Here is a 10,719-nt window from a genome sequence, read left to right as displayed (position 1 = left end):
CACAAAAATAACTTCACACCTGAACTGTGGTTGCCATGCTTTCAACAGCGATTATTATCTATGGATCCACTGCTGCCTCTCTTCCCTTCATCTCCTCAATTAGCCTCACAAACAGCTCAGTCTTAGTATTATGTTTTTATGTCATCATCCTTTTTCCTTTAAAACTATACACGCTGTAAGCTACTCTGTTCCATAACACATCCAAAATCTGTTCCGAAGCAATAGCATGTGGCTAAGAACATCTTTATGTAAGTAGTCCAGCGATTTTCCATAACACGTCAAATTCAATATAATGCAGTCTTACCCAGTAGTAGCTTCTGAAACTTTTTAAAATGTTTGTCCATATGTAATAAAGTGAGCACATTTTCTAAAATCATCTGGTGCCTTACATCACCACCCCACCCCCCCCCCCCCCCCATAGTTTCTTTACACTTTTCAGGGGGATTGCTATTATCTGTGACCATAAAAATAAAACTCCTGAACAGAGTAATAGGATGTGCTGCTGAAATGAGTATTTTCGCATCTCTCATGACTGTCCGTGCAAACCAAAATCTGCTTTCTTCACATTATCAGCATATTCTCATTAGAACATTGTGAAAATATTGTTACAGTAGCTGGAACCTTATGAGACAAAAGATGTGATATGTATTTTGAACTGGTGTACCCCATACAAAGGGCAAATCAAGTAAAACAGTTTTCTAGTAAAATAAAGAGCTTTATTTTACACTTATGACTATGAAAAAGGCAGGAACAATTTTAATAAAAGTAAAGTTAAAAACATGTCATGCTGGCAACCAACACTGCAATTTTTTACAATGTGTTAGCTGAATTATTTCTGAAAAAATTATCATACCAGGAAACAAGACTGTTGTCTTATTATACCAGCTCAAATGTACAAAGCTATCTAAATTAGTGACGTTCTTGTGCACACAAAACAAAAATAAAACTTTATAGGCAAAGGCCTCTTGTGCAACAATATTTCTTTAAAAAAATTTCTGCTCTGCTCTGACTGGACTAGTGTGATTTAATTTACATCTCAATCCTTAATTAGTCACATTACAAGTGTTCTTATTTCAAAGGAAGTCCATAAATATTTTCCTGCAAATGAACACACACGTCTCAGCCCTGTTCTCACAACTAGCACATTTAACTAAGTAGTACAAGAGACTCTTCTATCCCAAATTTATCTACATCAGTCTTATCCAGATACAAGCAATACCTAACTATTATGACATCCACTGAGAACTTCATGCTTAAAATATACAAAGTATAATACAAATATTTATTTACACTATGCAAGATATTACATGAACTCACTGGCAGCAGCACAAAAAGCTCACATACCAGAATAGATATGGTGTTACTTTGTCTTAACAGTTAACATAAAGCATTCAACTCTATGCAAAATAAGTGAGTTGTAAGGGCTGCAGGATACACTATTTTATAAGCAACAACAAAACGTAAATGTAATCCCATATTTGTGACAGCAGCAACATAATCACTACTAAAACATTTTTGAATTGTCAGAAGTAAATACATAGCATGAAGTTGAAATGTACAATAGTAACTGCTTTCACATCAGTGAAATAAAGTAAATTCCCAATATTGTACATGAATTTATTTGTTCCTATGGTTGGTTCTCTCTCTCTCTCTCTCTCTCTCTCTCTCTCTCTCTGTGTGTGTGTGTGTGTGTGTGTGTGTGTGTGTGTGTGTGTGTGTGCGCGCGCGCCTTGTTTTCAAGTATAATTTGTCAAGTTGATCTTAGTATTGCAAATAAATAATTCATTTACTATTTACCAAGTGTAAACCCAGAATACTAGTTCGCTCAATACTTTTTCGACTTAACAACAGTTATGAACCTCTCTAAAATCTTGTGGACAAGTCTCAGAGAGAGGGGGGGGGGGAGGGGGGGGGGGGAAACTGGGAGCACGAGAAGATAGTTATGGTACACATCTGGGGGCATTTCACTTCAGGAGCAATCTCTTTAAACGAGTTTCTACAGAGGAAAAAATTAAACACAGTGTTCTCCACAGTCAGTTTTCCATTGTCCCAGCTGCTATCTTAGAAATATTTGACCCTATATAAAGGCAAGTAAAAGGTAAAAATTAGTTTAAGTCAGGAAAATAAGTATAATCATCAACAATAGTTTCTCCTGTTTGGACTTTTTTGATACTCAACTATTGTGAAACTTTTATAATTATGCCAAGAAACAGACACCATAATCGTTCATTTGTTTCAATCTAAGCAATTTGGAACTTTTACTGTATGCCCATATACAAAACATTGTGTCTGCAGTTCCCATTTTATAACGGGGTGCTACATAATAAGGCATTTTAAGTGGATATACATCATCGTTTCTATAGGTACTGAGTGCTCGGGACATCTTTCATAAAGGAGTACTAAAATAACCACAAAAGCTCAAAGTAACCAATTCAGACAAGTTTTTCCACTACTCTCCCACAAACCAACATAATCAGACACAGTGAGATCGTAACACTATTATTCTCTAAGGGTAAAAAATTGGTTGTATCCACTTTCATTTACACAAGGAACGAAAGGAAAGATGAATTCAAAACAACATGACACTAAACCAACCAACTAACCCATATTTCAATTCCTGACCGGCAAGGAAAGGAGAATGAATAAAACAGTTCTTACAACCATGTATACAATAAACTGATGCAAACTGACCTCTGTAATTGGACAATAAGATACAACAAAATAATGGAACATGTGTCTCAGTGGTATGATATCAAGCATCAGCAACCTACTGAAAATGGTCACTCACATTCACACAGTCCTTTAAATGCAGCCTTCATTTTAAACATGCATTCAATCTTTCCCCACAGCTTTAAGTTCAGGTTTTGCTGAGGAATCAAACATCACTGTTCTCAACCAACAACCTGTGGTGGAGAAAAACTGTAGAATATTGTCATGCAATTCTACAAGTAATTTATTACCTGAAATAGGTAATATACTTTTTCTCAATGAAGACGGAATAGATAACTGTGATATGGAATAACTTCTGCAGAAATACGAGTTCACTGTTCTCAATATAATTATTACAACTAGTTCAGAGAAACAATTCTAATAATTTTATGTTACAACAAATCCTCTATGTCAACTTTAAACTAATTCTCATCCAACAAGTATCGTAGTCTAAGAACCACAAGAAATGAATTCAAAGTTTAATTCTGTACAAGCATTATTATGCAGTTCAATACATCCCCTCATAACTACTGCTAATAAAGAAATTTTTTTACTTGTTGAAAAATCTGCTGCATTTAAAAGAAGCACCACATGAAATTTTACATTTTAGAAAGTTAGTTCATTTTTAAAATGAGTAACCAGTCACTGTAAATGTGAGTGGCCACTTTCCATTTTCTAACCAAGTCCATCAGTTCCTTTTCAGTGCATGAAGTACACGACTACCTAGGGCGGAGGTGGGGTCATAACAGAGAGCCTGCAGGAGAAGGTGTGCCGCATACGCTCTGCTGCCACGAGCCCAGCCCTTGCTCTCAGCAGTCGAGCATTTGAGACACCCGGGACAGTGGCCCGTGCACCGACCCCCGTGGCTCCGAATACCCGTCAGGTGCTACCACTGGAGCCAGCGCTGTGCGACGCACTCGATCCTCCTCGCCTCTCTATGTAACGACGGCGCGCAGTGTTCAGTAATTGTTCCTTGCGTAGACGTAAAATTCGCTCCCGCTCAGTTGGAGATTTTGAGAAGCGGCCCCCTGAGAGTGCTATGTCCGGCATACCACTACTGCTTTAAGACAAAAAGAAAGAAAACATTTCTTTAGACAAATAACTTTTAACACAAATTTATGCTGAAGATAGCAGAAATATTATGTAAATAACAGCACACCAATGTTTAGAATGCTTTATACAAGGACTAAAACATGCATTTTTATTGTAGGAATTTTAGCAGTGCTATATATATTGACACAGTGCACATTTAATGAAATCTCTTTTATATAATTGCAGTAATTGTCGCAGAAGTGTTATGACCTATTTTACATTAGTCACTGGCTTTAATGTTCACAATACCTGTATTACTACCCAGCTATTTCAAAAAGTGAATACTGCTAGTGAATAATAACCACCACCACCACCACCACCACCACCACCATGAATAATCATCACCACCACCTCTGAATATGGAAGTCTTGACAATGTGCAACTGAAACTGTATCACAAACATACAGGCTGCACCAAAAACAGAACAGTTCTGCAACTCTACAGCCCAAAAAGTCAAGACAAGAAATACATAAAGGTTGAAGCAGCACATAAAGGAAGAACTGAATCTGCTTCATAATAATTTTTTCTACACAAGGCAATATAACAGTTTAAGAATAGCTGTAAATGTATTGCAAGGACTGGTGGAAAATAGCATTATTAGACTGTTTCTCACTCCCAAAAAGCTTTGGTGTGGAGTATTAACCCATGCTGGAGAGCAGCATGTAGAATACACGCAACCTTCAGTATTCATAAGTCCCTAATAACCGATTTTCTCGTTGCTGTATCACAGCAATCCCTCCCTTTTAATCACCAAAATCCTTAAATGGTATTATGTTTTTATTTGTCAATCAACAGGAGGGGCTGTTTGAATGGAGCTAGAATAGACTTAACAATAATGGATATATTCAAAAGCATTTTAATATCTTGCTTCAAATCACTAACATACTTCTAGATTTTCATACAAGAGGGCTAAATACTTCCTTTCTACACATTCTTGCACATTTCCACTTGCTTTACTGTTCCCTTAGTATTCTGTTAAAGATGTTGGTGTAAATCAATCTCATCTAACTCCAACTAGCAGATCCTCTGGACCTGTATTCTGCCACTTACCCACACAGCCACCTAGAAGCGAAAGTCAGTGCAACAGATATCATGCTTGTGACAAAACACTAACAACTAAGGCATTCTCTAACACTTCATTCCCTTGTGCTAAAGATATGCTTATTGACTGATTTATAGATATACCTACCTATGAGGATGATCATCGTCCTCCCTAAACGTATGATGCAGTGGAGCAGAGACTGGTGGGGAAGGCTCAATAGCAGGTGTTTGTGATGCTGCCGGCTGCAATGGTGCCACAAGCCTCCCATCAAGGATATTTTCAACTGTCAGTTCAACAGACCGAGTAACCTGCAAGTCCTCCACAATTGTTGGGAGTGGCATGTTTGGAAATAGCTGTTGTACCTGTAAAAAAAAACACACACACATATCTTGTGAAAGTCATGTGCCATTCAATCTTCAGCTTGCAAAAGCTGAGTAACAAACATTTTTCCTCAGCCCACTCTACTGTTTTTCTTGATCATAACAGAAGAACTGTAAGGCAACATTTCTTTTAGCTACTTGCTCATTGTGTAATTTGCATGGAGGATTCAAAATATTGCACTTTAATGCAATGTATCTTTAAATTCTCTGTTTTTGACAGTCTTAAACATATGCATTCAGTTTTGATTACATGAATCAGGAATGTGAATAACAAAGAGACACCAAATGTCCTCCAGTTGTTTCAAGAATCATCTACGAATGAATAAGTGATGTACACTCTTTTACAAATCCTGCAGCCAAGAGGTACACCATAAAGATCCAAAAAAAAAACAGTAACATTAAAACAAGAAACGGTTAGTTATAACAAAATTTTACATACTGCTGTGATTTCATTACCAAGTTTCAAGTCTTGTGTCAGGCTTTTTTAACAATGCACAGAGAAAGGGACAAATGCAAAACAAATACTGCAACTCTAAGAATGACTACAATGGCTTTTTTACTATTATTTAGTTGGCTGGCTGGTTGATTGATTGATTGAGGGTAAGGGACTAAACAGTGAGGTCATCAGTTCCTCAGTCAAGGGTCCATTCATCCAGAGGCGTTGACATCCACAAGGAATGCGTTCAGATGTGGAAAGTACATATTTGTAAAAGATAGGCACTGATGCTGGAAAAAAAAATTACAGACAAGTAAGAGTACATGGACTGGTTTGGTATGTATCTTAAAACAGACAAGCAGTCTTCCAGGTCTCAGCCGTGGTGAGCGAACCCCACCTGTATCTGTCCCCTACCAATATGAAGTAAGGACTATATTCTAGCCAAGAGATACCGAAAAGTAAAAGAGAAAAGGCTAAAAATCTAATGGTCATCCTGGGGAAATAGCTCCAGCTGCACACAGGTGTCCCTCAGAGCTCTGCATGCAAAGGGAGTAGGCCCTCCCACAGCCATTCCAACCCCAATCCATCACAGACAAAGCATTAAAGAGAAAGGTAGCATCCACTAATCAACAGAGTGCTATTCCTAAAACAGAAAACAGGGTGTGGAAGAAAAAAAAAAGAGGTAAAGTGCCTAAAACCAACTTGATTTTCCAAATTATTAAAAACGGTGGTAAAATTGAGATAATTAACTATGAAATTTGAATTTTTTTCTAAACATGAAGTTTAAAATGTAACAGCTCATTCATTTTTTCATAAATAAATTCTAGAGTTTCATACACCTGTAAGTAGGGTTTGTATGCTGCGCAAAATTCATCAAAGAATCTCTCTTACTTATGAAGAAAAGTGTACCTATAGTAACAAATGCAGCCAATAGTAAGTGAAGAAAAAAAAGGATGAAATTCCACTTGAACTTCCACTGCTATGAGTGTGAATCCTGAATCCTTCCTGGTCATGCTGACAAAGTTTTATCAATTTATTTGTAAAAGTATAGACAGTGGAAATTAGAATGTCCTGTGGTGCCTCTCCTGCTCCAAGTCAGCCCGTTTGATGTCCTTAAGCACCCAAAAGCCATCAGCATAAGAAGAGGACACGGACATCATTGCAAAGTGGATTGCAAGGTGTGCAGCAAGAGCCAATGCAACAGTACAGAAACAATCCTGAAGGAAAAAACCCAATGCAGTTGTGGATCTTTGGTGGCCCGGAAGATTGGGAGCTCAACCCACACCTGTGATGAAGAGGCAAATGTTACCCAGGGAGGAGACATTGCACTCTAAGCATTCCTCCTAATGTGTTTAATTAGATAGCAAGCCTTATTTCAAAATCACTTAAAATTATAAGGTTGATCTGGAAAGTGATCACTATCACAAAGACCATCATGTAATGGCCAATGCAGTGGAGCCATGAGACTGGAAGAAGAGATCATTAGATCAATAGCTGAGAAGGTGCCATGGGTGGCACTGCATGGGTAGGAGTACCATCATTGAGGAAAGAGAGATCATGGTCAGTAAGAAATTTGTCAATTAGAAGGCCCCTACTGGACGAAGTGATACTCCCACCACAGGGTGTTTGGACGTGCACTGGACAGTGCTGCCTTATCTGGAGCTTTTTGTGCCATAGGGACAATAGCTAACAGGCTGGCCCACCCAAGGGCATATAACAAGACAGACTCCTTTGTGAGAGAAAGGAAAAACAGTGGTGAATGGACACTCACTCAGTTGTCATAGCTTGCGGCTGCATGCCTCATATGCTAAATGATGAATATGTACATTTTAATTTATGAATGTTAACTTAATTGAGTATTATAAGTGATTCAAAAACACCTACCAGCATTCATTATAATCTGAAGCATTATACACTCCTGAATTCTTGCTCCTACAGTAACTTAGACAGTTTACATTTATTCTGGACTGGACAACAAAATTTTTTGTGTCCATAGATGAAAATGTAAACCATAAATGTTACGGCAAGCCCAAAAATTCAGGAAGACTTTGCTGAGGTTCAGGTACATTCAGATTGGAATTCATGTAACAGGTGTTAGTCAATTACTCATTATCCACAAACGAAAATATACTTGTTGGCTTCCACAAAAATTTCTTGATTCACTTGCCACGTCAAATTAGGATAAAATTTGAAGCTTTCAATTATATCCACTATCTTCTTCATCAGGGGCCATACCTGACTGTCAGGTTCTCTTTTTTATAACACCAGAACGGCATCCAATTGGCTGGATTGTGTCATGGATTTTGCTTGTGCTCTGTACCTAGCGCTGTTTGCTGTGCCCCATCCACTGCATCAGCCAGTGAACTGCTGGGAGTACTCCTCTGTGTTTTTTCCTTGCAAGTGCATGGTTCCAGGCATTGCTAAGTGCATAGCCAATGTCTCTCTTGAAGTTGTCTTCACCAAGTCTAATTTCAACAGCTTCTCTAATCACAGAGTCCCAATAATTTGAAGCGTACGTCATATTCTCATTTATTCAAACAAGATCTTGTGCTTATTTACCAGGCTGTGCTCTACTACCACTGATTTATTCAAATGTCTGTATTTAAAGTGACACTGATGCTTAACAAAATTTTCAACAACTGTCCTTATAGATGGGCCCACATAACTCTTGCCACACTTGAAAGGAATGCTATGAATTCACAGTACTCTCGGGCCAAAATTATCTTTAATGGGTCGCAACATTTCTTTAAGATTTTTGGGTGGCTGGAAGACTGGTCCGATTCCTTGCCCATTTAGGACTCTACTTATCTTTCTAGCTGTTGCATAGCAGAATGGAAGCTGCATTATGCCTTGATTCTCTTGGCAAGTTTGAATGGAGTTGCATCTTAGTTTTCTCAACAGCACTGATCTAATTCCGTGGACAGGATATCCATATGTTAAATAAGCACAAGATCTTGTTTTAACAAACAAGAATACTGGCTCATGCTTCAAACTATTGGGATTCCGTGATCAGAGAAGCTGTTTAAATCAGACTTGTTGTAAAAACACTTGACAAGGGAAAAACACAGAAATATTTCCCACAGTTCACCAGTCTAAGCAATGGTTGGCGCTGCAAACAACACTATATAGAGAGCGCAAGCAAAATCTACGAACAACAAGTGCCCCACCTATGTAAGTGCCGTCATGACATAATTCAGCCAATCGGATGCCTTTCTGAGGGTATATAAAAAAGAACCTTGCCAGCTCACAATGGTCAGTTTTAGTCCCTGACGAAGATGATGTTGGATATCAAAAGCTTGGAATTTTATCTGCATTTGATGCAGAAAGTGAACTGAGACTCTGCCACGAAAAACTTCATAGCCATACATGTTGGCTGTTTAATTTGCAATGTAGATGGACCATGAGCTTACGACAGCTGCCCAACTGAGGTTCCATTCACAACTGTTCTCTTGCACGGAAGAGTGTCCCGTTACGCACCCTTGGATAGGTGGGCTGCTGGCCACTTTCCCACAGATAAAAACAGTCCCAGAGAGGGCACTGCTCTCCAGTGCCCTAGTTGAATGTAGTGACTGCACTGAAGTCCCCAAGAAGGAGAAAAGGGATTAAGGTTGTCAACTCAATGTAAATATGTGGCCTGCCTGGAGGTAAATAAACATAGAGGTAAATAGTGATCAATGAGGTCATTTGTCCCTGCACTGCTATTGCTTACAACATGGCACGAAGGGGAACCCACTCAGAGACAACATCTGTACGGACCAATGTAACAGACCCCTCCAGATGCCCTCTCAGGTCCCGCACAGTTCAGAAAGAAAGCACAATAACCACGAAGCATTGGGGAATGGTCATCAGTGACGCATGTTTCTTGTAGAGCAATGCAGATGGCAGAGGAGAAGGAAATAAAGTGTTAACTCCAGCAGGTGACAGATAATATCCATTACAGTTTCACTAAATTATCACATTATGTGTGTCCAAGCCCAATGTGAAGGGACCAGGAGGATTTGCCTTGCCTGATGATGCACATTGTTTCCTCTTACTAACAGTTACAATTAAAACTACAATGAAATAAGTTATATACACACACATCAAAAAAGTTTTGCATCACCTTGATTCCCAGAACTGCTGAAGATAGATATTGACTGTGGATATTTCATCACACACACACAGTCCCTTTGACTGTTGATAGAAGTCACTAAACCCACCCAAATATGTAAACAATCATGCATGAGCAGTGCCTTTTAGGTGGAGGGGGTCCGACAGCTGATCAGTTCCGGTCATTCCACCAGGAAGGAGGTAAACGGCTCATGTTGTCTGTAGTTCAACCATGCCTAGACACTCGATACCGCAGTTCAATCGCATCCGCATTGTTACTTTGTGCCAGGAATGGCTCCCAACAAGGGAAGTGTCCAGGTGTCTCAGAGTGAACCAAAGCGATGTTGTTCGGATATGGAGGAGGTACAGACAGACAGACAGACTTGTTGAGATGCCTCACTAAGGCCGCCCAAGGGCTACTACTGCAGTGGATGACTGCTACCTACGGATTATGGCTCAGAAGAACCCTGACAGCAACGCCACCATGTTGAATAATCCTTTTCGTACAGCCACAGGATGTTGTGTTATTACTCAAATTGTGCACAGTAGGCTGCATGATGTAAAAATTCACTCCCGACATTCATGGCAAGCTACATCTTTGCAACCACAACACCATGCAGCGCATTACGGATGGGCCCAACAACATGACGAATGGACCGCTCAGGATTGGCATCACATTCTCTTCACCGATGAGTATCGCATATGCCTTCAACCAGACAATCGTCAGAGACGTGTTTGGACACAACCCGGTCAGGCTGAAAGCCTTACACACACTGTCGAGTGAGTGGAGCAAGTGGAGGTTCCCTGCTGTTTTGGGGTGGCATTATGTGGGGCCGACGTATGCTGCTGGTGGTCACTGATGGCACCGTAACGTGACTCGCCAACTACTCTTGAGGGATCTACGCCAAATCACCGTTGAGGAGTGGGACAATCTGGACCAACAGTGCCTTGATGAACTTGTGGATAGTAAG

The 10,719-nt window shown here is 39.5% G+C and overlaps 1 protein-coding gene across 2 annotated transcripts in view; it reads right to left on the bottom strand.

Annotated features, from left to right (window-relative positions):
• Positions 1-1,638: 1,638 nt before the first annotated feature.
• Positions 1,639-10,719, bottom strand: part of LOC126483789 (E3 ubiquitin-protein ligase AMFR-like) — a 335,711-nt gene continuing 326,630 nt past the window's right edge. The window contains exons 8-9 of one of the 2 annotated variants that reach the window (XM_050106949.1): positions 4,991-5,205; positions 1,639-3,769 (exon numbers count right to left, since the gene is read on the bottom strand). In XM_050106949.1, coding sequence (XP_049962906.1) covers positions 3,589-3,769; positions 4,991-5,205 — 396 coding nt within the window. In that variant the 3' untranslated portion in view covers positions 1,639-3,588. The remainder of the gene's footprint in view (positions 3,770-4,990; positions 5,206-10,719) is intronic. The other variant, XM_050106950.1, reaches the window with a different exon arrangement.

This window comes from Schistocerca serialis, chromosome 6 (assembly GCF_023864345.2).
Source record: "Schistocerca serialis cubense isolate TAMUIC-IGC-003099 chromosome 6, iqSchSeri2.2, whole genome shotgun sequence".
Taxonomy (NCBI): Eukaryota; Metazoa; Arthropoda; class Insecta; order Orthoptera; family Acrididae; genus Schistocerca; species Schistocerca serialis.
This window is presented reverse-complemented; position numbering and strand designations above follow the sequence as displayed.